The sequence below is a fragment of the Lynx canadensis genome, chromosome C1, assembly GCF_007474595.2.
Source record: "Lynx canadensis isolate LIC74 chromosome C1, mLynCan4.pri.v2, whole genome shotgun sequence".
Taxonomy (NCBI): domain Eukaryota; kingdom Metazoa; phylum Chordata; class Mammalia; order Carnivora; family Felidae; genus Lynx; species Lynx canadensis.
Genome location: NC_044310.1, coordinates 1,086,491 through 1,111,798, shown reverse-complemented (window position 1 = coordinate 1,111,798; position 25,308 = coordinate 1,086,491). Strand labels below are relative to the sequence as shown.

General features: G+C 65.3%; 1 protein-coding gene and 2 long non-coding RNA genes across 4 annotated transcripts in view; 2 read left to right on the top strand and 1 right to left on the bottom strand.

Annotated features, from left to right (window-relative positions):
- The first annotated feature begins 5,822 nt into the window (after positions 1-5,822).
- On the top strand, positions 5,823-8,880 carry LOC115520395. Its single transcript, XR_003970783.2, has 2 exons — positions 5,823-6,851; positions 8,178-8,880. It is a non-coding gene; the product is annotated as an uncharacterized LOC115520395 (long non-coding RNA).
- SKI (SKI proto-oncogene) overlaps positions 6,704-25,308 on the bottom strand; it is a 69,928-nt gene continuing 51,323 nt past the window's right edge. The window contains exons 2-7 of one of the 2 annotated variants that reach the window (XM_030324700.2): positions 13,011-13,133; positions 12,772-12,890; positions 11,947-12,209; positions 11,536-11,837; positions 10,547-10,777; positions 6,704-9,759 (exon numbers count right to left, since the gene is read on the bottom strand). In XM_030324700.2, coding sequence (XP_030180560.1) covers positions 9,571-9,759; positions 10,547-10,777; positions 11,536-11,837; positions 11,947-12,209; positions 12,772-12,890; positions 13,011-13,133 — 1,227 coding nt within the window. In that variant the 3' untranslated portion in view covers positions 6,704-9,570. The remainder of the gene's footprint in view (positions 9,760-10,546; positions 10,778-11,535; positions 11,838-11,946; positions 12,210-12,771; positions 12,891-13,010; positions 13,134-25,308) is intronic. The other variant, XM_030324701.2, reaches the window with a different exon arrangement.
- LOC116738241 lies at positions 14,584-23,577 on the top strand. Its single transcript, XR_004343940.1, has 2 exons — positions 14,584-15,148; positions 22,440-23,577. It is a non-coding gene; the product is annotated as an uncharacterized LOC116738241 (long non-coding RNA).

Below are 25,308 nucleotides of genomic sequence, written 5' to 3'. Positions count from 1 at the left end.
CTCGCAGGTAACCCTGGGGGACCCCCTGGCCTCGGGCCCAGGGCGGCCGCGGTCCGTCAGCGAGCCTCGGGGGTGGCCAAGGGGAGTGAGCGGGCCAGGCGGCGGCCCGTACAGGCCGGGGCCGCTCCAGCCTGGGCTCCTCTTGGCACGAGGCCCCGGGTGTCGAGGAGCAGCCCGGCCACCCCACCGCCCTGGTCAGGGGCGTTTTCTGATGCAGACTATAAATAGGGCTGTCATCGGCCGGCCGGCCAGCGGGCAGCCTGGCACAGCCTGCCAGATGTGCCGGGCTCAGCCACCAGGCCAGCCGTCCACCCCATGTGACCCCCGGATGGTGATGCTCCCCGAAACTCCAGGTACCCCTCCTCCTGGGAACTCCGCCCAGCAGTTCAGAGAACCGTCGGCCCCCAGCCCTGCCCCCCGCACAACCAGAGACAGGAGGAAGCGGGAGAGTGTTCCCCACAAACGTCGCTCCGGTGCCCAGCAGGGTGGACCCCAGTCTGCAGGGCCTCCCTCCTGGGGCGCCGGGGGAAGGGCGTGGGAGGGGTGCTACCTGCCCCCCCAAGCCTCCGAACCTTCCTTGGCCCTGTCTGCAGCACGGGTGCTGGCCACAGGCCACGGAAACCACAGGCGCCCCTGCGTGGGCCAACGTCAGGGGTGGGGCTGGCCTTCCGGGGAGGCCCCGTTCCCTCCTCGCTCCCTCTGCAAATCCTCAGTGAGCCCACTCCGGAAGACCCCCCGCTCCAGGAAAGGGGGCAAAGGTGAGGCAGAAAAGGAGGTGAGAGGGCCTTTAGGAGGATGCCGGGGGCAGGGCTGGGGGTGCACCTGGGGCACCAAACAGCTGCCGATCAGGAAAGGTGATCAGCAGGTGCACGGTGGGAGAAGGGGTGGTAAGAATGGGAGGCCAGGTGTGGGCGGCTGGGCCTGCTCTGCCGAATAGAGAAGGGCAGGCGGGCTAGGCCTGGGTGTGGACTGGGTGGGGTCCCAGCAGCTTGGGGGAGAAGCAGGGTAGTGGAGAGGGGATCATCCTGGTGAGTGAAGTCCAGGGCAGGGGAGGCCAGTCCTTGAGGAGCAAGGGAGAGGCTGGGGGTGGGGGGAGCATTTCTAAGGGCGTCATAGGTCACCGTGTGGCCTTCCGTGACTCTTGGGGTCTCCAGTGGTCACACCTGCCAAGGCCCCCACTCCCCAGGAGTTGGCCCCGGCCCCCAGGGGCCGACGGAAGCGGGGCACAGAGAGAGCCACTGGACCCAGGTGGTGCGTCCCCCAGCGGTGACTCGGGGCCCGCGTGCGGACCACCAGCGGGGACAGGGCCCAGCGCCTCTATGGAGCCCCGGGAAGGGGCAGAGGTGTGGGGGGCAAGGGGGCTCTTCCACCAGCGGGAACGCTCCTCGCCAGGTGCGGGGCGGAGGAGGGGGCGCTTAAAGGACCGGGTCTCCTTCGGGCTCCCGCACAGGCGGGAGGGGTGGCCGAGCGGGCGCCCTCCCGGGAGGGCGGATCCCCGTCCCCGGCGCACACGCGCCCTCCCCGCGCCCGGCCGGGGCTGCAGTTCCCGCCTCCGCCGCCGGGGGCCGCCGCCCGGCTCGGCCTCCCGACACGTGGACGGGCCCGCGCCCCGCCCGCCGGGCTCGGAGCGGGGCCCCCCCCCCCCGGCCCCCCGCCTGCCCGGGCCGCCCCTCCCCCACCCCCGCCCCGAGCGGGGACCGGAAGGGCTAACCGCGCCCGGCCCGCGGGGGGCACTTCCTGCGCGCGCCCCCGGGAGCTCGGGGAACCCCAGCTCGCTCCTGCGCCCCGGCTGCGCGGGTCCTGCGGGGGCGCCCGGGACCCAGGCTGCGGACGGAATTGGGACGCGACGCCGGGAGGCGGGCGGGGGAAGTGAAACCGGGCGGCGGGGCGGCCCCGCGGGGCGCAGTGGCGGGTTTCCGTCAGACGCATGATAGGAAACCGAGGCCGCGGGGCGAGGGCCGCAGGACCCCCGATGTCGGCCCTCGCCCCCCACCCCACCCCGCGCCAGACCCCAGAAGGTGACTCGGCGGAAGGAAGTGGGGACCTACTGGCCCCCCGGAAGGGGGGGGCTCGCGCGGACTCGGTCGCGGGCGACGCCCCCTGCCCCCTAGGGGCCTGCGAGGCCTACGAGAGTCCAGGTCCTCGGCCCATCCGGACCCGTGCAACACGATCACCCCAGGAGGGTCGGCCCCGTGGCCTCCGGGGACCACGCAGCCCCCGCCCCTGCTCGCCCCTCCCCAGGCGCGCTTCCGGCCCGGCCGGAAGGAGCAGGAATTCGGAATGTTTTGGAACCAGCTTTCTAATTCCACGGAGGATTCTCTGCGGCGGCCCTTCCCCCCGGGTGGGGGGTGTGGGAGAGGAGCCTAATCTGCATCTGACTGGGGGGGGGGGAGGGGGTAAACTCGGACTGGGGGAGCCCCCCCTCCCCCCGCATACCCTGCTCACTGCCAGCTGCAGGATGGTGGGTGGGGGGTGGCCCATATCCTGACATGGGTGCTGGGGAGACTAGACCCAAGGCGGCCACGCCGGGGCGGAGGAGCCTTGACCTGGGCCCCTGTCCCAGTTGACCGCTGCCTTCCTGCCTGGGGAAGCAGGTGTCCAGGGAAGGCAGATGGCCGGACAGTGATGGACCAGTGATTGCCCAGCCAGGCCACACCCGCCGCAGCTCTCCTCGAGTCCCCCCCCCCACCCCCCCGCCTCTGGACAAAACAAAACAAAACCCCTCCCAGCGCCTCCCCAGACCTTGGCCAGAAGCCTCCAAAGATTCCCCCCCCCCAACTCCCCCTCCCCCCCTTGCCACCGAAGACTTTTCTGGGACTGCTTTTTCTTAGAAACAGGAAGTTGGGGGTGTGGGCCACACGTCCACCAGGTCAAAGCTCCACCAAGGGCGGGGGGTGGGGGGGGTTGGACCCCATGGGAACTCACCACCCTGCCCCATGCCTGCAGCCCGCAGTGCCGGAGGGAGCCCCAGAAAAGGAAAGGAGGGCAAGGATGCCCAGCTACCTGGGTGGGGCTGAGACAGGGAAGGGAAGTTCATGGGGGGGCGGGGGGGAGACTTGGAAGGGGAGTGGTGGCACCTGTCCCTTGCCGGCTCGTGTGCAAGCCAACCTGGCTTTCCCACGCACGCGAGCGTGCAGACGCCACGGCAGTGCTTAGGGCCAACCTTCGTTGCACGGAGGACCCAGACACGGCCCCGCCTGTCTGGGCCCATGTCCTGGGCCCTCTCCCGCCTTCCCCTCTCTCCCACCCTGCCTGGGCCTCGCGCCGGACTCCGATGTCCCCTGACAGGGGCCTCGTGAGGAGGGGACCCAAGCCCCGGCCTCGGGCCCCAGCCTTCACAAGGTGCCCTGTTCCTGAAGTTCGCCAAATCAGCTTCTGTGGCAGGAGTGGCCTCGGCTGGGTAAGAGCTTGGGCCAGGCCTCCTGCCGGTAAGGGCTCCAGGGCCGGCAATGGAGCAGGAAGGCCCGACCCCGGCCCTGACAGACACCTGCCGGGCACAGGACACTCCAAAGAGAAGCCAGGCCGGCTCCACCTGCCTGTCCCTACCACCCCCCGCAGAGGGGCCACCTGCTCCAGGGCTGAGAGTCCCGGCACTCGCGGCCCCCAGCCCCTGGCCCAGGTCTGGGCACAGATGGCCGCGGGTGTGAGGCCTGCACAGCTCACGTCATCGCTGTGGCAGGGGTTGCGGGGGCGGGCAGGCATCCAGGCCCCCAAAGTTCTGCCCCCACCCCTCCCAGGGTTGCCTGGCAGTGGGCAGGGCACACGGGAGGGCGCAGAGCACGGTGGGTTTCTGTGGGGAGGGTCAGGGTCCTCTCCGAGGCCCTGCTTTCACATCCTGCCGAGGCCGGCGCAGCCGGGTCACAGCCCCACCCTTTCCCGAGGTCACAGACTGTCCTTCGGGACCCTCCAAAAGGGTGGGCCAGCTGCCCATTTTTCCTCCAGGATCCCTGCCTTCCTGCGGGCGGTGGTCACCCAGAGTGTGCCTAGGCCCCTGGCCGGCAGAGTGTGGGTGTGGGGCCTTGGGGGTCTCATGAACGACCCCGATCTGTGTCTCGGAGCTGCCCAAGGAGCCCGCCAGCCTGTCTCTTCCTGGCCAGCAAGAAGGGGTGACCTGTGACGGGACAGGCAGAGAGAGACAGGGAAGGGGGTGTCGTGGGGAGCAGAGGTGGGTCGGGCTCCGGGCTGGGCGAGCCGGGGGGGGGGGGCTGTTGGCCACAGCCGGGGTGGGGGTGGGGTGGAGGCTGGGGACCACACTCAGCGCCAGGGCCTGACCCCGCAGTCCTCCCCCCAGGGGGCTCAGGGGAGGAGGCCGTACCAGCTGTTACTGGAAATGGGCAGGCGGCTTCCTCTTTCCACGGAGGGCGCGCCTGGCATCCGCCTCCCCAGATAAGGGTGCGAGTTCTTGGCCTGCGGTCAGCCCCCCTGACCACAGGGTGGTGGGTGGGGCCCCGGGGGCCAGACTGTGGCTCAGGGGCCAACAGACTGGAGGAGGGGCGGAGATCCCAGGACAGAGACAGGCAGGCACGGCTGAGCACAGGGGCCGCGGGTGGGGCCCTGGCTGCTGGTGACAGAGGCAGAAGTGAAAGTTGGGGGTGGGGGGTCACAGGGCAGGCCCAGAAACTAGGGACCTGAGTCAGTTCCCAGGAGCACCTCCTCTGCCCTGGGCTCGCCGCATCCCCAGGGCCTCGAGGGGCTTGGAAACCAGCACCAACTGGGGAGGGGCCCGAGAACTTAGGCCAGGGCTCTGGACAAACGAGGCCAAGCTCTGGGACAGCCTCGTGGGTCCCTGAAGAGCCCCTGGCCGGCATGCCGGCGGTGTGGACGGTCCGGAGCCAGGGGACCCAGAGGCAGCGCAAGGAGGCAGGAGGCTGCTGGGAATACTGGGGAGGGGCTTTCTCCCACCGTGACCTCTTAAGAGCGGCTTTGGGACGGGGGTTGACAACTAGGCAGCCCCTATCCTGTCCGCCCCGCCTCGGGGTGCACAGGGCCCTTTAAAGTCAAATTATACCCGAAAGTGACCCCCAGCATCCCATGTTCCGAGGCCACCACCGGCCCAGCTCCAAAGCCCCGAACGGGCCAAGCACCACATTGGCCACAAGCTGCCTCTCGAAGCCTGCGCACGGCCTGCGCCCCCAGGAAGCCCTCCTTCCCCATCCCCCCAGGGGCCTCCAGTCCTTCAGGACCGCCTCTCACCCCCTGCCTCCCTCCCCTCGTTTTTCACATTCAGGGCCTCCGGCAGCATTTGGACCCTCGCAGGGCGGGTGCGGGTCGGAGGCCGAGAGCCTGCGGGTCCCGGGCGGTGGCCTGGGGAGATGCCCTGGGGAAGGACGCGGAAAGGCCCTCGCCAGGCACAGGGCCCAGGTCAAGATGCCCACCTGGCAGGCCCCAGGGAGGGGACTCAGTGGTAGGGATCGATGTCCCATGGCGATGGCAGGTCTGGACAAGTCTGCAAGGTCACCCAAGGTCCTGCCGCCCATCCTGGTGGGCTTGGTCGTGAGGCGGAGGGAGGGACGAGTGTTTGGCACCGGGCACCGGTAGGGCCTTGGCTGCAGGAGCCCTCTGCTCGCAGTGCCCCCGGGGACACCCAACAGACCGCAGCGGACGACTGTCCACTCAGGAGACCCCAGAAGACAGTGAGGGGCAGCCCCCCCTAACGGAGAGAGCTGGACGGGTGCCCAGCCCTGCCCAGGCGGGGACATGCAGCTCAGCGGGAGGCCCCCCCAGAGGAGCGGGGAGCCGGGCCCGGGGGACACCCAGGCAAGGGAGGGGGCAGCGGTGAACAGGGGTGGGCTCCAGAGGGTGTGCCGTGTGGCCCTCGGCAGAGTCCCACTGAGGTCAGGTCTGCCGTCCACACCTCGGGGCCCAGGACCCCAGGCAGGGCCCCGGGGCCTGATGCGCAGCAGGAGGGGGCGGCGGTGGGGGGCTGTGGCTCGGGGCCCAGCTCACAGCCCTCCCTCCTGACCTGCGCCCAGCCCAGCCTCTCTCGCAGACCCTAGGTGGCACCCTACGAGGGGCTGGGATCTTGGCGCGTTGGGGAGCCCGTCGAGTGACCGACAGAGGCGAGGCTGGACAGAAGCCTGGCCCCGAGGAAGAGTGGGCTTTTCCGGGCCGCCCATACTGCGGCCTGCCCTGCACCCCTCCCCGGGGGACTCCCGGGACCGTTGGGGCTGCGGAGGCACCAGAGGGGCTGGGACCCGGGCGTCCCTCGAGGCAAAATGACCTCCACGTGACCTAGGAGGGGCTGAGGTGGCAGCCCAGCGCCCCAGGGCCCAGCACAGCGGAGTCCCTCTGCTTCTCCCTCGGGACAGCAGGCTGGGGCCACCTGTGGGGAGCCGGCCATCCACGCTGAGGGGACCCCAGGCTGGGTCCCCTCCAGCTGAGGTCCACGGTGCAGAGAGCCGGCTGGGGGGGGGGGGGGCCTAGAGAGTCAGACCGCACCCCCGCTGCCCACCCGCGCCCCACGCCACTCGGGGTCAGCGGACACCGAAGGCCCCCCGCGGTCTGACGGGCAGACACCCACTTCCCCTCCCCGGGCTGAGGCCCCGGTGGTGGCCGGGGGCGGGTGGGGTGGCCCAAGCATGGCTGTCCTCCGCATACGCTCAAAGTCCTTTATTGTACAATGTCTTCTGTCTGGGGGAGGGGCGCCAAAGGACTAACGGGTACACAGCGAAGTAGATAAATATGCCAAGCTTTTTCTTTTTTCTTTTTAAATCAGGCATTTATAAACAAGAAAGCATACATTAATTACATAAAAATAGTTTTCGATAGTAGAGTAAGTCACCATGTTGTCATTAGCAGCAGCAGAGGAGAAAACGCGGACGGCGATGCAGACGCTCCCGGCAGGTACAAAGGTAGAGCTGTGGTTTTTTTCCTTAATTGAAAAAAAATGTCGCTTGTGACTCCTGACTTAAAGCAAGAACAAGACGGCCTCTCGAGCCTGGTGGACGCGGTGGGCGGGCAGGGGCGGGCAGGACGGAGCCCGCAGGGTGCTGCGGGGACTGGCAGAGGGTCCGTCCCCTCCGGCAGGTGAGCTCTGTTCTTCCTCAGTTAAAAACAACCCAGAAAACAGGACAACTACCAGGTAAGAAAAGAGTTTCTGAAAAAGGAACCACCGTATACGCGGGAGATACGACAGTGTAGAGGACAGGTATTTACACAGGGACTGTTTTTACACGGGGCTCGTTCTGTACGAAAAGCAGGATATTATGTGTGTGAGTTAGCTGCTCCAAAGATATGAATGTTATTGCTGTTTTTCCCTTCGTTAAAAATCCTCTTTCAGCATAGAAATAATGAGTAATTAAACGGGTGCACAGTCGCTCGGGTAATGGGTATTACACACAGGGAGAGCCAACAGCCTACAAGACCCCCCTTCTCCCTTCGGCTGCGCGAACCCTCGGCCCGGCCCCCCCCACCCCCCACCCCCGAGGATGGAAGCGGCCGGAACAAGCCTATGCCCCCCAGCTGCCCCCGGGAGCCGCCCGGGAAGGCTCAAGCTGCTGGTGACCAGGGAGCCCGTGACAGCCGGTCCCCGCCGCACCAGCTCTGGCGAGGCCGCAGGAGCCTCAGACAGGGACAGAGGGGCGGGCCTGGGGGGGCGGGGTGCGAGCTGCCGTGGCCTGGCCAGCTTTTCCCAACGTCCTGGGGCAAAGCTGGCAAGTGGGGTCGTGGACCCAACGGCCTAGACGGTGACCGGAGGTGGGCACTGCGAGGGCAAGGGTGGGGGCGGGGAGGGCGGGGAAGGTGCCTGCACAGAACTTAGAGAAGCTCATCGCCCGCTGGGGCCTAAAAAACCGAAAAGCAAACGGACGGCCCGGGCGACAGGCCCACGGGCCCTTTGATCTCTCACGACTTTCAGACTCGGCAACAGAGCACAGTCACACAGAAGCACACTTAAAGGTCTGCTCCAGCTAAATCATTTCGTTTCCCTTGAAGAAATGACTGAAAAAACACAACTCCGGAAACACGAGGCTGAACACAGCATTCTGCGTGTTGTGTAGCACAGCCGGCCCCTCACAGGGCCCGGTAATAATGCCCATCGATGGGTATACATATGGCAGAGGTTTAACATTCCATGCATACAGATTTCATAACTGCAAAAGAAAAACAAAAGCAAAAAAAAAAAAAAAATCCAAACAAACGCTGCATATATATGATGTCCCTTTTGCATTGCACTTTAGGAGGGGGGTCCAGCAGCACCTGCGCCCCTCCCCCCTCCCCCCCGGTAAACCACGGGCAAGAACCCTGCAGATGACACGGTCACCAAGCCTCTGCTGGTCCCGGCGGCGGGCGGCGTCTGCACCTGCGCCAGCCAGCGGTCCCCACCTCCGTGCGCGCTGGCAGCTGCCTCGGCGTTGGAACGGGGTCGAGCGAAGAATCCTGGCTAAGATCTTTCTCACGTAAATAAATACCGTAATTTCAGGATGGGTAGCCGCCTCTTGTCTACTGGGAAATCATTTTTCAAGCTTGGGCATAAAAAACCTTATACAATTTGCATGAACAGTTGAGAGTAAACGAGATTATCTGGAATAAATGCAAGTAACTTATTCTGATAGTGGCAGATTCGATCGCGACTGAAGACAGGTGTCTCGGGGGTAAAAAGACGAGTCAGGATTTGCTGTACAAGATGCTGGAAGGCACAGAACTACCCCCCGAAGTTCAGCTTTTGCATTTCCGTTTTGTGATTCCCTTGTTCAACCGAGCACCAGAGGGGGTTTCTAAACACTCGAGCACTTAGGATGTGGACTGCTCTATAAATGGGTCTGCAATATTTGAAAAGTAAAAACCTCCGTTAACTGGGGAATAAAAAGAGAAGGGAAGAGTTTTGACAAAGTGCAGTTCTAAATATACGTTTAAATGAACAAACAAAAAGAAAAAAAAAAAGTGAAGTAATGCTGTTTTTGTTCCGACGCTGCGGCCTCAGTCCCGACGCGACAGGGGCGGCCGGGGGAGGGTGGCGGAGGTGAGCGGCGCCCGGGCAGGCGGAAGGCGGCAGTGTTCCGGCTCGGGGCGCCGGCGGCCGGCACGGGCGGCCTGGGTCCTTGTCGCTGAAAAAATAGACTCTGGAGAAAACCCTCCCTGTCCTCGCGCGGGCGCGGACGAGCTGAGATGGCTTTGCGGGGCGGCGCCCCGGCTCCCTTAGCAGGTCCTCAGATGGCGTCACGTGTTGGTGGGGCTTTGAAAAGTTAGTCATTAAAAAACCTGTTGATTTTTCTGAGTATCAAGTCTTCTCGTTGGTTTTAAATAGCTTATAACAAAAATGTAAATGGTAGGACGTCCCGGCAAGCAGAAGGACCGCGGCGGGCACGGAGCCTCGGCCCCCGGCTCCGCTGGGAACCCGGCTTGCACACTCGAACTTGGCCAGTAGAAAATTTTGCAGTGGATTCCAAAAGTATGTGGTTCCAAACGCTCGCTTGGTTATAGGCACAGTAAGACGTTGTGCTATGTGGACGCGGGGGCGGGCCGCCGGCGCGCGCAGGCGCAGAGACCCCCGGCTGGCGGGGCGGGGGGGGGGGGGGGGGGGGGGGCCGCCCGCCCCCCGCGGCGTCCGCACCCGGCCGACCGCGGGCTCCGCTAGGGCTCCAGCTCGGCCGCGCTCTCGCTGCCGGCGGCCTCGGGCCGGGGCCGCGGCCACAGCTGCTCCTGCAGCTCCTTCACCACCTTCTCCAGGTGCTCCCGGGCCTCGCGCTCCCGAAGCAGGTCGGCCCGCAGCTGCTCGCGGTCCGCCTCCGCGTGCTGGAGCTTCACCTGCAGGTCCTCGATCTGGAAGGGACGGGACGCCGGGGGTCAGCACCTGCCCCCCACCGGCCGCGCCAGCCGCCCTCCTTCCCCCGCGTGGGACGCGTGCCGCTGAGCGAGGGAGGCGGCAGCCGGGGCCCGGGAGGGCCTCTCCGGGGGCACCGTGACCCGAGTCCAGACGGGTGTGCCGAGCCGCTGGCGGGTGGGAACTACCGGCCCCCTCCCCCCACCCCCCCCCCAGCAGCTGCCTCGGGGCGCCCTGGACGTCCTGAGGCCAGTTTCCCTCCAAAGCCCAGACCAGACCCTCCCAGCACCGGTGAGGCAAGGGGAGGAGGGGCTGCCATGCCCACCGCCCCGCACCCGATCCCTGGCCGGGCAGGACGGCCCATCCGGACGTGCTGAGGCGTTTGAAGCTGTGTGGGGTGAGGCTGGGGCTGCCTGGGGCTCCTCTGCACCGCCGGGGGGCCGGCTCAGAGCCGGCTTCTCAAGGGAAACCACCAAAGAGGGGCGTGGTCGGGAGGGAAGAGGGCACAGAGCGCCCACGTGTGCAGCCAGAGGACACCTCCCTGCGGGGGACCGACTCCAAAGCCCAGGAGAGCGTGCAGCGCCCCAGTCGGCCTGCCGGTCCCCCCGTGGTCCCCTAAGCTTGTGGTGGACCCCTCGAGGTGAGAAAGGACCCCAAGATGCCAGCACAGCGCCTGCCCCGTGGCCTCGCCGACGGTCCGGCCCCGGGCCCCGCAAGCCCGTCTCCCCATCTGCCACCCAGGCACCAGGTGATGCCTCCGAGCCCCTGCCACAGCCCCGCCTGTACCTGGGCCGAGTACTTGGCGCGCAGGCGGCCGGCCTCGCAGCCCTTGTCGCACACCCGCACCTGCCGCGCTTGCTCCAGCTCCCGCTTCAGGCGCAGCCGGGACTCATTGGCCTCGCGCATCTTCTTCTCGTTCTCCGCCCGGAGGCGCTCGATCTCCTTTCGCAGGTTGCGCTTGGCCTCCGTGGCTTCCCGAAGCTTCTCCTTCTTGGCCACGCGCAGAAACTCCAGCTCCTGGGAGGGTGGCGCACACACCCGGGCTGGGGTCACCGCCCTGGCCCCTCTCCACAGCCTCCCCCTCGGGCGTCAAGTGCCACCTGCCTTCCCGGATGCCCCAACCCCTCCCGGCAGAGCCCCTCGGCCCAGCGCGCTCCAGCCGCCGGGCGTCCTCCAGGCCGGGCGCCCGCTCAGGCTCCCCGCCTCCCTCCTCGGCGCCTCCGCCTCTGCCCGTCCCTCTCCAGCCACCAGAGACGGCCGCCCCCGTGCCACAGGCGCCAGCGAGCACGCGTGTGGGAAATCACGCCTCCAACAAGACCAGGGAAGGGGCGTTCTGAGCGAGCGCCTGACACACGCTCGGGAGAGACGTCTGGGACCCGGCGCCCCGGGGACCGGCAGGCCCGTGCTGTGCTAGAGCCCACGTGTGAAGCTGCCAGACGCCACCGCCACCGCAGAGGTGTGAACTCGCGATCCCGAGTGCGCCGGGCAAGGCCGCAGAGTCGGGGCGGAGGCCCCGCCCGCCCCTACGGAGGCGGGACCCAGACACCCTAGGCCCCAAGCACCTTCTCGGACAGGAAGCAGTCACTTGAGTGGAATCATCTAGAATCCAGCGTGCCTGGAGCCAGCCGGTCCCGCCTGCACACCCGTTCCCTCTCTGACGACACGGGGCTTTAGGGAACGAGCCTCGGGCGGCAGGCCAAGCCCCCACTCCTCCCCGGCGCCCCGAGCGACAGGCCGGCTCTGCGAGGGGACGGCGGGGCGCACGGCGGCCTCACCTGGTGGAGGCTGCGCTTGGCCTGCAGGGCGGCGCTCAGCTTCTCCTCCTGCTTCACGCGCATCTTCACCACCTCGTGCAGGAACTTCTCTTTGGCTTCCTTGGTGTCCAGGCCGCCCTCCAGGGCCTGCCGCAGGTGCTCGAGCTCTGCCTCCAGCCCGCCGCTCGCGGTGTCCGCGGGGGCGGCGGCCTCGGGGGCGGCGGGCGCGGCGGGCGGGGCGTGCATGCCCGGGGAGCTCAGGTCCTTGGCGGAGCTGGATGAGGTAAGGGACGGGGAGGAGAGGGAGGACAGGGAGGAGGTGACTGCGGACACAGGGACGGGAGGGGAAGCGGACGTTAGCAGAGCGCTCACCGCACCTCCGCGCAGCGCGGCGGCGCCCCGGGGCAGGCAGGGACCCCGACCCACACGTACATTCCTCCCTGCTGTCCACTTCCACCTCGGCCTCCGAGTCTTTGCCGTCCTCTGGGGCGGCCACGGGCGCCGGCGTCTCCGGGGCTCCGGGGGTGTCCACGGCCAGCTTCCGCTTCCGTGGCTGGATGCAGGTGGCCAGAGGCTCGGGGGCCCGGGACACCACGGTGGCACAGGGCGGGCTGCTCACGACCTTCTGCTGGGCCGGCGGTGCCAGGGCCACGTTGGGGGCCACACCCGTCTCAAAGCTCTTGTAGGAGTAAAAGCTGCAGGGGTGGGGGGACCTTGGGGCCACAGGCGTCTGCCCCCCCACCCCCCTCCCCACGGTGGCCAGCACGTGAAGGCTCCCGGTGGGACGCGCCCCCCCCCCCCCCCCGGAGGGTGTGAAGGAGGAGGCGCGAGCCAGAGCCCCGGGGCAGCTGGAGCACGGCCGCTGGCCGCACCCCAAGCAGAAGTTCTGGCCGTGCCCACCCGGACGCCAGTCAACAGGACCCCCGCTTCTGGGACTCCTGCCGGAACGGGGCTAGTTCCACCGCCACGCGGCCCCACGCGGACGCGGGTTAGAGCGAAGCCGCAGGCGGGGACAAAGAGCGCCAGGCCCACAGACTCGGGCCCCTTCACCAGCCATGTTGAGCGCGCACCACCGTGCACTCAGGCGTTTAAGGGGCACCCGGGAGGGGTGGGTGCCGGTCCTGAGACGCGCAGGGTGACGGCCTCGCTCGAATCACGCGCGCTCTGTCTGAGGACAACTCCGGGCGGCCACGTCAAGGAAAGGTCTCGTCCACCGATAATTACTGACCGCCAGCAGCCGGCACGGCAGGTACTCACCTGTCTCGAATCAGGGCCGGAAGGTGCGGGGAGAGCTCTTTGTCACTCGCAGAAACCGCAGGGGACCAGGGTCGGAAAGCGGAAAGGCGCTGGCGAGGGTGAACGCAGCCAAGGCTCTGCTGGAAGAGGCGCCAGGGGTCAGAGGCAGGAGCGCAGAGCCCCGTGCCCGTGCCCTCACCTGCCGCCCACGTCCCCGTACCCACCACCCCACGTCCTGTACCCGCCGCCCCGCGCCCGACCTTGCTGGAGGAGCTGGCCAGGGTCCGCAGCCAGCCAGACTGTTTGTCCTTCTCAGAAGACGTGGGGACTTGGGAGGGGGCGTCATCTGTTTTTCGGATGGAGGCCGGGGGCTCGGAGGAGACCTGTGAATGACACAAAAGTTGTCACCGGAGCCCGAGGGCATCGACGCTCTGAGCACCAGGCGTGTGTGGTGATGCGCGGCCCGGACTCCGGCAGGACAAGCCATTTCCGCGAGAACGGGCGCTGCGGCGCTACCTGTGGGGCTACGGTGCCGTGACCTCCCCCGACGGCCACAGGAGGCCCAGGGCAGGGGGCCCAGGCCGGGCTCAGGGTGGGGACTCGAGGGGACAGCCCCTGGCCACAGCCCCAACAGCCAACAGGAGCCACAGACGCTGACCTCCTCCTGGTGGCCATACTAGGTGGCAGGCAGGCTCACGGGCCAAGTGTGGGGGACTCTGTCCCTGGGTCCCCAGTGTTGTGGGTGACGAGTAGAATTTCGACCGCTTGCCATCGGCTGGGGGGTGGAGGGGGCAGCCGCCCTCTGGCAAGCTCCCCCAACCCGGAAAGCAAGCATCCTCAAAAAAAAGGGACAAACCCCTTCCACCAAGTGAACGACTCAGCTTTGGGACACAGGCCACACTCCTGCTTTCCTCACACCTTGCTGCTGGAGGCTGGAGAAGCTGCCCCAGACTCCCAGGGACCCAAGGGTCTGTCGGACGTGATGGTGGGCGTGGCCTCCCGAGCAGGTGTCAGAAGGAGAGCCACCTGATGGCACAGGATCCCTAAGGGAGATGGGGTCTCTTCCTGCCAAACGGTCCGCAGAGATGGACCGTGCCTCCCCCCGGGGCGGCTGTGCTGGGGTCCTGGGGTCCGTACCGCAAGGCGGACACACCGTCACCCACCTGAGGCCGCCAGGATGATGCCTGACCTCAGGGGGAGCAGGTGCGGGGAAGCCTTGGCCAAGAGGGAGGTGGGGGGGGGATTGATGGGGGAAGGGCTCCTCCCTGCTCTGGAACAGGTGGGGAAATGCTGTAGCACAGAACTGGCCCCGGGAGGGAGATGGGGGAGGGGGAGGGCAAGTGGTCAGGCAAGGTGTCCCCCTCATCGGGCTGTCATCACAAAATTCAAGAGACACAGGGCTGACTGGAGCCCGGGCACAAGGCCCGCGGACCGAGGATCCCAGAGGAAGGGCCTGACCAAGCCCAGCACATCTGCCTGCACGCGGGTTCGCGGGGCACCCAGCCCCTCGCGGTGGACAGACAGGCGCGGGGGGGACTCCGTGCAGGGACACACTGGCCTCTGTCCTCACGCAGAAGCAGATGCCCCAAGGCCTGTGGCCCTGCAGCCGAGGGGGACGCGCTTCAGGGCAAACCCACAGACGGCTGTGAACGGTCTGCTCAGATGCGAAACAATCAGGAAAGAAAGACGGCTTGGTGGCGCTTTTTAGGGGCAAGAGTCCGGTGACGTCTGCCTGCGCGGCCCGGCCGCCTCCGGCCGCCTGTGACAGGGGAGCGGGGGTCAGTCACGCCAGCAGGGGTGGGGCTTCCTGTCGGAGCAGATAGGAGGCCGGGAGGGGAGAAGACAGGCCGAGTTCTCACCGAGAGAAAAGCCGCAGGCCTGGCGCCGGCTCCTGCAGGTTCTGAGAACCCTCAGGGAGACTCCGGGGGCGTCACACGGCTCCGGCTACGGGGCCACCCCCACACGCATGGGGCTGGCGGGTGGCGCCCGGTGCCCACTGGCCAGAGCCCACTCCACGCGGCGGGGGAGAGCGGGGCAGGTTCCCGGGCAGGGACGCGGCCTGCCAGCGCACCCAGCGCTCAAAACCAGCCCATCAGTTCTGGAGAAAGGGCCAGAGCCTCCCTCGCCCCCACCCACCCCGAGTTCCGTCAACCCCAGGAGAGGGAGGTGTCTTCACGGAGCTGGAATGACTCCTCTGAGATTCCTATAGCAAGAAAAACCCCCGTGAGCCCCTTCTATCGACGAGAGAGAGAAGCAGGAAGACAGCTGGGCCAGGACATACCTGTTCGGGCCTGGAAGGCCACTGTCCCCAGCAGGGCACACTTGGGCCCCAGGGATGGCAGATGATCAGGGACAAAACTGCCCAGTGATTCCTACTCCGCCAGAGATCAGCAAGCAGGTAAGGACATTCGCTTGTGGTTTCTGACCCTTCTCAAGGCCTCCACGCCAGATCCCGGGGGCCCACAGACCTCAAGGAGGGAACAGGCTTCCGGGCCTAGGACACGGCCAGGGCGGTGGGGGGGCCTGCCCCCGGAACCCACTGGTGGCCCCCCACAAGGGCGAGGGCACGTGTCCTGTGCCACATCCCGGCACAGGACACGTGCGGTCTCCGGGACAGCGCGCCGAGGGCCATCCCGCCACGGGGCAGCCGCTCCGTCGAAGAGCTGGCCGTGGACGGCACAGGCACACGCCCAGGACTGTTCGGCGGCTGTGCGCGTTCCTCACAGAGGAGGAAAGGACACCCACACGGGGGTTTCGCACGCTTCACGCCCAAGGGCCTCTGCAGGTTTGCAAGACTCGGGTTAGGTGTGACCCTGCTACCTGACCTTCACGTCAACGGGGGCCAGGGTGTCAGTCGAGACAGAGGCTCCATCAGACACACACGGAGTGGGGTCAGGACGGCTGCCGGGCTCTCGGCCACCACCCAAGACCAGCGCAGGGAAGAGCAGGGTGGACGAGAGGGCCAGTGGCGGCCGGAAGCCACGGCGGCTTCCGGCATCGGCCTGGGGGCCTCACGCTCGCAAAGGCCACGCTTCAGCGCCCGGGCCCCAAATGCACAGAGGGACAGCCTGGGCCACGGCCCAGAGGCAGGGCGGGGCGGGAGAAGGTCTTTGGGCTCCACGCCACTGGCTCCCCTACGCTCTGCTGAGAACCCCCGTGTTCCAGCAGCACTGGAGCAGGCCTGGGCGCGGAGCTCTGACCTGGCATCTGGGGAACCCCTAGTGGCAAGAGCCCTGGGAGAGACGCCACTGGCTGTGCCCCACGCGTTCGGGGGAGCGAGCTCACGACCGCTTTGCCTCCCAAGGCTGCCGGCCTTGCCACCCCCACGTACCGCTTTTCGTGTGCCGCCCTGCACGTCCTTAAAAAAAAAAAAAAAAGTATGTGGGGGACGAGGAGGGGAGGAGACGATCCAGAGGCCGGCCGATGGCGCCGGCCCAAGGCCCGAGAGCGCGGTCTGACTTCGGCGCGGAGCTCCGGCTGCCACAACAGCCGCTAAGCGTCACGCAGGCACCCAGTTCTGGGGTGACGCACCAGTAAAGACACAGCTCCCACCCAAGTGCCAGGCAGAGCCAGAGGGACACCCGGAGGGCCCAGCAGCGAGATCGGCACCCACCCCAGCGAGGCCGGGCTGGTCTGCGGGCGTGCACAGCGCCTCCAGCTCCAGCTCCAAAACCAGCACCGGCACCGGGACCAGCACGAGCACCTCCCGTGCACAGATGCCACAGGACCGTCTGAACACAGAACAGCGCTGACAAGGCCACGCCCTGCAGACACGCGGCCTCCGATACACAGCTCGCGGGGGGGGGGGGGGGGGGGGGGGACAAGAGCCGGCCCAGGGGGCTGTCCGGCAGGAGACGTCAATCTAAGTCAGTGGGAATAAAGTCACCGTCCCCACCCAGGTCCACAGAGCCCAAATTTTACTCAGAGGCACTTGAGGGGTGTGTGGACCTTGGACTGAGCATCTGAATGCGACTATCGGGACCGCCTGTCCTACCTGGAGCTGCCCATGTTCCCAGAACCAGAAGCACAGTGCCCGCTGGGTACCGGCCCCGCCAGGGGCACGGATGTCCAGGAGCAAGCGTGTGTTCAGGGGTAAGTGGCGGCTGCAGCACCTGCCCTCCGCACCGGCTCCCACAGCTGAGGGACCGCTCAGGCCAGTGGGGCCAGGATCTAAGGCTCCCTCCCCCCCTTGTCTGAGATGCCTCCCCAGCCCCCACCCCCTCTCTCCGTGCCGTGTCTAGGCACCCTTGACACGCGTCACAGCGCCAGGCCTCCCCACCGTGGAGGTGTGCGCTCAGAGCTCACGAGAGCACTGGATGACACATTCAGCTGGACAGGGTGCGTGGCACTGCGCCCCCCCCCCCCACCCCGCACAGCCGGGGACTGTCTGGTTTGTGTTTTGGCTGGCCGTGTACCCCAAGGCCAGGAACACATGCCGCCCTGGGTGCCACACGGGGAGCTGACATCAACTGCCACCCAGGTCCCCTCTGGCCCAACAGTGCCAGGTGCTGGCTGGGAGCATCGTCACCGTAGCCGGCCACTGTGCGGAGATGTCCGTGGGCCCAGAGCTCCGGATCCCCACCGAAGGCGTCCCGACAGAGGAAATGACTCTCGGGTTCCCGAACGCACAGCAGCAGGGCCAGGCCCCGGTGGCTGGGACAGAGCCAGGGACCCACGAGGGCTCGGCGGCAGCGATCGGCTTCACCCAGCAGCACCAGGCAAGGGGCAGGCACAGCCTGACCCGGTAAGGCTGCAGAGCTGAGCCACAGGAGCCACAGTGGCCAAAAAGCCCTCTCCGGTGGCGTGTGCGTAGGAAGTGACGGCCGACACATCTGGTCTGACATTGACACCCTTTGCTGCCTCGGGTGCAGAATTCTGGTCACTTCCCCAGGGATCAGGAAAGAGAATGTCGAAGTCACAGGTGGGACGAGGGGCAGAATCCCCAACCTCCCAAGACCCCAGCTCACTGTGGGCCGGACCCCACAGGGCCCAACAGGACCAAGGACCGATGTCCAGACCCAGGCGAGGCTCCCCAGGGCCCAGGAGGTGAGCCCCTTCCTGGCGTCATGGCGGTGGGAGGACTCACCAGGCCCCATAACGACACGGAGCCTCAGACCATGCGCGTCCTCCTGGACGCACGGTGTTCCGCCGCCTGCCGGAACCACGGCCAGGCCACGCGCCATCGGCACCTTGGCAGGAGCAGCTGTAAAGAAGGGCTGCCCGTGGTCTACACGTCCTGCAGCCTTTCAGTGGCCAATCCCCCACGGCCTCCGCACCTGTGCTCCAGCGGAGCCCAGCCCCACGGAGAGTCGCCACGCAGGAGAGTACGGGCAGACCCCGCCGCCTCGACCGCCAGGGTGCTCCCAAGGCAGGGACGGTCACTGTGGGCGGTGCCCCGCTGCAGGGCCTCAGCCTGGTGCTCCCGACACTGTGCTCGTCCACCCTGCCTGTTACGCCTAACTGTTAATTAGAAGCCGAACAACAGGTCCTAGCCCTGTCGCTCTCACCGCCAATCGGTGCGGACAGTCCCTGCTTTGAGCCTTCGGACACGGGGCTCTGAGCCAACCTCTGCAGAGAGGGCTCACACACCCCGATCAAAACGAAACTGGCAGACGGAGGTGTGCGCCCACCCAGCGGCCCCCGAGGGCCCTGCCGTCCCAGCGCCGAGCAGCCGGCACCTCTCTCGGCCTGGTTTGGCCACACCAGGGAAGGTCACGGTCGTCGGGCTCACGGATGAAGTTCCCGCGGTGCCTGAGGCAGAGGGTGCCGCTGAAGGCCGTGGCAACGGGCAGAGGGGCTGGCCTCCACCACTCTGGGCGATCTTCGGTCTTCAAAGAACAAGCAATTACTCTAAGGTCTGGGGCAGCTACCTGCTGGCAGGCCACACAAGGAGGAGGTGACGGTGCTAGGGGAGGCCCCTCTGTCCGTCACCGCACAGAAAATGAGGGCTGAGGGGCCTGGGGCTCCAGGGGACCCTGCGTCGCCCCCGGGAGGCCTGAAGGCCACAGTCACGTTGTCAGCAGTGGGTTTTGCACGAGAAGCAGCATGCGAACCTGGGGCGGGGGAGGGGGGGGCCGTGGAGCAGGGGCCTCAGACACGGAGCTTCCCGACTCCCCATGCCCCCAGGGAGGGAGGGCTGCTTCGCTGCTGCCCCTGAGCAGGACCCTCACACTAAGGCCCACGGCGCCAGCAGGCTCCACAGGGAGATGGCAGAGGGTCCCCAGACAACGCCTAGACACCAAGGAGGCTGCAGCCAGACGGTGGAAAAGGCGGCCTGGAGGCCTCGGCAAACACCGGCGGCCACACGGGGTGACTACTTCCCGTTTATTTACCAGCAAACAAAGACAGGCCTAGAGGCCTAGAGGAGCAGAACCGGCACAAATCCCCCGCTGAGACCCCCCGGCCTGGGCCTCAGGCAGCCTGACCCTGAGGCCGACTGCACAGACCTCGAACAGGCCTCACTGGCAAAGAGGCACAGTTGAGACTCAAATGATAGAGCGTGGAGAACACCAGACCAGCACCCGGCAAAGCGGCTGCAAGGCCAACAGACGTCACTTCCGCCCAGGCCACCACCACGGACGGCCACGTCAGACACGCCACGTCTCGGCCCGGGAGCGAGGGCGATGCCTGACCCAAGGAGGGTGTGGAGGAGCGCCTGGAGTCCCCACCGGAGCCGCCACCAGAGCGACTCGGCAGAGCAAAGCGTCGTCCTGCACGGCGACCGTCAACTTGTTAAAAGGACAGCACCAACCCCGGCGTCCACCCCCCACAGGGCCCCGTGTCTGCACGAAGCCAGGGTTTGCTGCCGAGGCCCCGCGAGCGGCACAGTGTGTGTGTGCGGCCGAGATACCGTCAGGAAAGCAGCCGGGCGTCGGGCAGGCCGTCGGCCTCTCGACGGAGCCAGCTTCCGTCCTGCACAACCGGACGGCAGAGTGGGCACCCGTGCCAAGAGACTAACCTGAGGGCCTCGTCCCAACTCCCTCCGGGCAACGGGACCCCCACGGGAAGTTCACAGAGCCGGGTGTCCGTGCTGTAGTGCAGGACACTCCTGCCCGTGTCCCCTCAGGCCTTCCAAGGGCCCACGACGCAGCCTCGGGTCTGACCCGCGAGCAGCTGCCCACACACGGCCTCGAGCCACGGTCGCTGGAGCGGTCGAGTCGGTCCGGACTGTCCCGCACCGAAGGCCTGGGGCGGCCGTGCCAGGAGGCGGGCGGAGTCTCCTCGGACACCCAGGACTGTTCTGCTTCCAGCGGAAGGGTCTCTGGGAGGTGCCGACAGCGCCAACGTGTCCCGCGGAGGCTGAGGCCCGGGGGCGAGGTCACCGGCCGCCCGTGCGCACGGCCGATCTCGTCCGGGAGGCCGGGATGACAGGCCGCAGGGGCGCACCCCCGGAGGCCGCGCTACCCAGTGGTGGCATCACCCACACGCTCACGTTCTAGAAATGGAAAGAATGGCCACCAGGAGAGCCACGTCCTGCGTGGACGCTCCCGAGGCCACCAGTCACGGGCAAAAGAGGCCGAGCGCGGCGCGAGATCCCGCTCCCGGGCCGGCTTCTTTCAGAACCTTTCTGTAGCGCCGCCACCGTGATTGGCTTATGTGATCTCCTATGTGGCTGCAAAGTGTCTCCCTGGAAAGGGCGCGACCCCAGCCTCGTGTCTGCTTCTCACACGTGCGCTGAGCTCTCCGAGTGGAGACGGCCCACGCCGCTGGCCCAGCACCCCTGTGGGGAGGCCCCTTCAGGTTCTCGTGCCCAAGACTGCTTCTGTGCGGCTTCTCTACAAAGAACGGCCTCCTTGCACCAGGCTCGGAGAAAACTCCGGGACTTCAAGGTCTACGGGGGGGGGGGCCCGCAGACGCCCGCCAGGGTTCCTGGCAGAGCTGGGGACGCAGCCACAGCCCCAGCCTCCCCGACAGCCCACCCGCTCAGGTGACACCGAAGCCCGAGGACAAGATAAAATAGGAAAGCGGAAATTCATCAAGGTCAAGACCTCTCTGGGCTTCAAAAGATGCCACCAAGAACGTGGAAAGACCACCACAGAAAGGGAGGAAAAGACGTGCAGATCAGGTACCTGATAAGGGACCGGGATCGGAATTCACGAAGAACCAAAACTCAGCCAAGTACCCTACTACGAAAGGGGCAAAGGACGGGACCAGACCTCCCGCCAAACGAGACCCACAACGAGCACGCGAAGAGGGTCGGCACCACGGCCGTCAGGGAAACGCAAATGAAAACCGCACACGCTGCCGCCGAGGGAGGGAGGGGGGCCTGGAGCGTGGCGGGCACGGCCGCCGAGGGAGGCGGGCGCCCACAGACGTGACCCGGGGGCCGCGCTCCTCAGCGAAGCCCCGAGAGAACCGCGAAGACGGGCCCAACGGCCGTCCGAGTGACCGACCGTCCACGCCGTCGAAAATGTGCGTGTACCCGTGAGTCCCCACGACTGAACGACCAGGCCTCACCGTTCACACGAACACGGGTCCACACGTATCTCGTATGTTCCGTGTATCGCACGCTGCGTCTTATGACAAGGTAGACTACGGGAAACAGCGCTACTAAGCAAATCAAAAGGAGGAGGAAAAGCATTTGCGGGTCTGTATTCGTCGATACCGATACCGTAGTCCCGTGGACTGTTTACAAGACGAACCGTCCCTCGGGACCTACATCGATGTTGTCTTCTGTGACAGGAGACACTGCAGATGTTACACGCGTTACTAGCACTGACACCAAAGATGACAAGGTGGCGTGGAAAATAAATTCGTATGTATTTACAAGCAGAACGATGCACGCACTGATTACGAAGCAGACGGGACCGCTTTCTGGCGCCCAACCAGGGCACAAACGTAGGAATCGTTACGACGCTTTGTACGGCATCTAGGGTTACAGTTGTATTCTTTTTTTTTTTTTTAAAGCGTACTTACTGACTTTGAAAGACAAAGCGAGCAGGGGAGGGGCAGACAGAGGGACAGAGAATCCCAAGCGGGCTCGGCACTATCAGCGCGGAGCCCGATGCGGAGCTCGAACTCCCAAACCACGAGGTCACGACCCAAGCCGAAGTCAAGAGTCCAACACTTGGGGCACCTGAGTGGCTCAGTCGGTTGAGTGTCCAACTTCGCCTCAGGTCACGATCCCACGGTTCGTGAGTTCGAGCCCCACGTCAGGCTGACCGCAGTCAGCACGGAGCTGGCTTCGGGTCCTCTGTCCTCCTCTCTTTCTGTCCCTCCCCCGCTCACGTGCTCTCTCCCAAAAATAAAATGAAATAAACATTTAAAAAAAAAAAAGAGTTGGACACTTAACTGAGCCCACCCAGGCGCCCCCAGTCCTAGTCTTACTATAGAATTGGAAACGCTGTTCCACTTTTAAGACCGTTTACCGGTGATGACAGGACAGTGTGCAGTCTCTCCAATTAGGAGAGAGGGGACAACTACGCTAATTCTCTGAAAGCAAAGTTACAAGACAGTAAGCCAACTAACACATGACTGGTCTTGTATTAAGTATCACTCCGCTCGTGGCTGTGTAAGGAGAGGCTGTGAATGGCACCATGTAGGGACTATGTCGTGTGCATACGTTTTGATAAATGTTAACTTTTTGTAGACTTGAGTTTTATTGCAAAAATGATAAAATAGACCAACATCTAAATGTATCGTATGCATTCACAACATACCTAACTTTTTAATTTTTTCCATATCTCCAGGCTACATGGCTCATCCACAAGTTTTCCAAACTGTCGCACATCTCCAAAAATTTTTCCAACGTGGTTCTTGAGTAAAAACCCGCACGTAAGTGGACCCGCACGGTTCAAGCCCGTGTTGTTCAAGGGTCAGCCGTACTAGGATTCCGCAAGGTGTTACCGATGGAGCAGTCTAGATAAAGTATACAAGAGAACGTCTCTGTTATTCCTTACGGTCGCGTCCATCTACAATTATCTCAAAAAAAAAGATGATTAAAAATATACAAGGTGTGGAGTGCCCGGTGGCTCAGTCGATCAAGCGTCTGACTCGTGGTTTCGGCTCAGGTCATGATCACGGCTCGAGGGATCGAGCCGCACGTCGGGCTCCGCGCTGACAGTGCAGAGCCCGCTTGGGATTCTCTCTCTCCCTCTCTACATAAATAAACATTAAAACAATTATTTTAAATAAAAACAAAAAGAGCAAGCTGCCGCGTGACACCAGGATGGCTACACTTTTTTAAAAGAGGGGCAGGACAAAGCGCTGGGGACGCGGTGAGAGATCCGGGCCTCCGTGCACCGCTGGCGGGAAGGTGAAGGGCTGTGGCCGCTGCGGGACAGTTAGGTGGTTTCTCACAAGGTTAAATAAAGAATTAGCCTATGACCCGGCAAGCCCGGTCCTGGGCGTCCACTCAAGATCACTGAAAACGTACGTCCAACACGAACACTTGCACACGAGTGTTCACACAGCATGATGCGCCGCAGCCGGCGCGGAGACATCCCACACGCCCTCCCCCCAGAGGAGCGGACCGGCAGGTGCACGGCCTGGACCCGCGCTCCGCCTCAGAAGGAGCGAAGCCTGGACGCGCACGATGCTCAGGGAGAAGTCCACACAGAGGGCCCCATGCCTGCTGTGTGACTCTGTTTCAATGAAATGCCCAGAAGAGGCGAATCCATAGCCAGGAAGCGGAGTGGTTGCTGGGTGTGGGGGGAGGGGAGTGAGGGCGCCGGAGTTTCTTTCTGCGGTGACGAGAATACTCTAGAAGGTGATAATGGCGACGGTCGCATATACTAAAAACCACCGAACCGTACACTTACAAAAGGTGCGATTTCTGTTACATGAATTATATCTCAATAAAACTATTAAGAAATTCTAAAAAAAAAATAAGTGAAATGAACTGTTGGCTGAAAACCCAAACCACCAAGGTCAATGGTTTTCCCCGGCTCCCACCCTCCTAGCAGACAGAGCGAGCCGCTGAGCAGGACACGGGCACGGCCCCTCCAGGACAACCGGGTTCCTCGGCACCACCACCACCACCACCACGTGGCTCCCTCCGAGGCTCAGGTCCCACACACAAGGCCCGTGCGGAAAGGAGCGCCCGTCACGGGTCAGGGAACGTTCCGGTCTGGCCCCGTCCCAGCCACAGGATGCCCCTGTCTGAGCCGTGGGCGGAGGGGCGGCAAGGGCTCCATGACAGGCGGGGTGGCCTGGCACAGACCCTGGCCTGCTCCCACTGCGCCAGGACCTGGTGCCAGGACAGCGGCCGGCGGGGCGGAGGGGCTGAGCCACCGGGACTGCAGGCAGCTCTTGGGAGGGGAGGAGAGTGCGAGGGGCAGCCGGCTCAGGGAGACGGGGGGACACGGGCTCCTAGAGGCCACTGTGCGCCGGGCAAGGGCCAGGCATTCTATGTGAGCTCCGGGCGAGGCCTCGGCGCCCAGCTGGGCAGCCAGGGCGACTCCAGGATGACAACGTGGCCCTGGCCATGGCTGCGGGGTGTGGTGAGGGTGTGCTGTGCGCAAACGCGGGGGCTCAGGGCAGGAGGGGGTCCACAAGGCTCCCGAGGCCCACCTGACCCCCACCTCCCCAAGCCCCTGCGGTCTGGTGTCCCGGACGGTGGGCACCGCGGGAGCCCCACCCCGGCTGGCTTGCTCAACCTGGTGCCAATCCCCAGACGGTGCCGCTCGAGACCACCACGCACAGCGCCAGGCCCGGGCGAACGTGTGCGTGACCCCTGCGCCGGCCCGAGGCGCCCACCCTCACGCCGTCGGGTCAGCGTCCGCTCCCCTCCCCTCCCCACCAGCGCCCACACTAATGGTCCCTCGTCTGTGCCCCGACCCTCAGTTTCCGAAGACCCAGGGCCGCGGGGCTGGCACCTGGGGGCAGCCTGCTCAGAGGACCCCTCTGTGGGGCCGTCACTGCCTCCTGAACCACGCACAAGACAGAGCAGCGCTCGGCCCAGCCTCGGAGACCCCACACCGTGAGAACGTGCCTGAAGTTCTCGCAGATCAGCAACGTTGTGTCTGACTGCGACGGAGCGTTTTTAGCAGGTAGAGATGTCACAGGAAAACCACATCTAGGAGCCTGAACACACGCAGCCATTTCCTAGATGCTGAATTAAAAACCAATTCTTTTTCAACAGGCAGATTTTAACGCAATTCAACCACTAAGTGACATATCCAACTGGAAACCGGCTGCACGTTTAGAGGCGGGTGAGGCGGGGCCCAGCGTTTGGGTCGCCCGCAGGTTCCAGGGGACCGGAACCTTCTATCACATCAACCTCACCGAGACTGCCACAGCCCAGGGACGAGAGCCCGCGGGCTTCACCCTCCGGAGCAAGGCCACAGGGGGCGCAGGGCTGGGGCTCTGCGGGGAGCAGAGGGGGCCAGCGGAAGTGCTGGGGGCCCGACTGTCCAACTCATTGTGTGGTTTCCCATCACTCGTGGGTCAGCAGGAAAAAGCCAAGACCACAAAGTGAGAGACGGAAACTCTTCATAGAAACATCAGCAAGGAGACCGTCAGGCGGAGACCCCCACAGAACAGGGAGGGGTGGGGGGCACCCTGCCACGTCCGCTTCTCAGCCTCACAGTGTCGAGGGGCCCGGAGTCGTCCTCCACA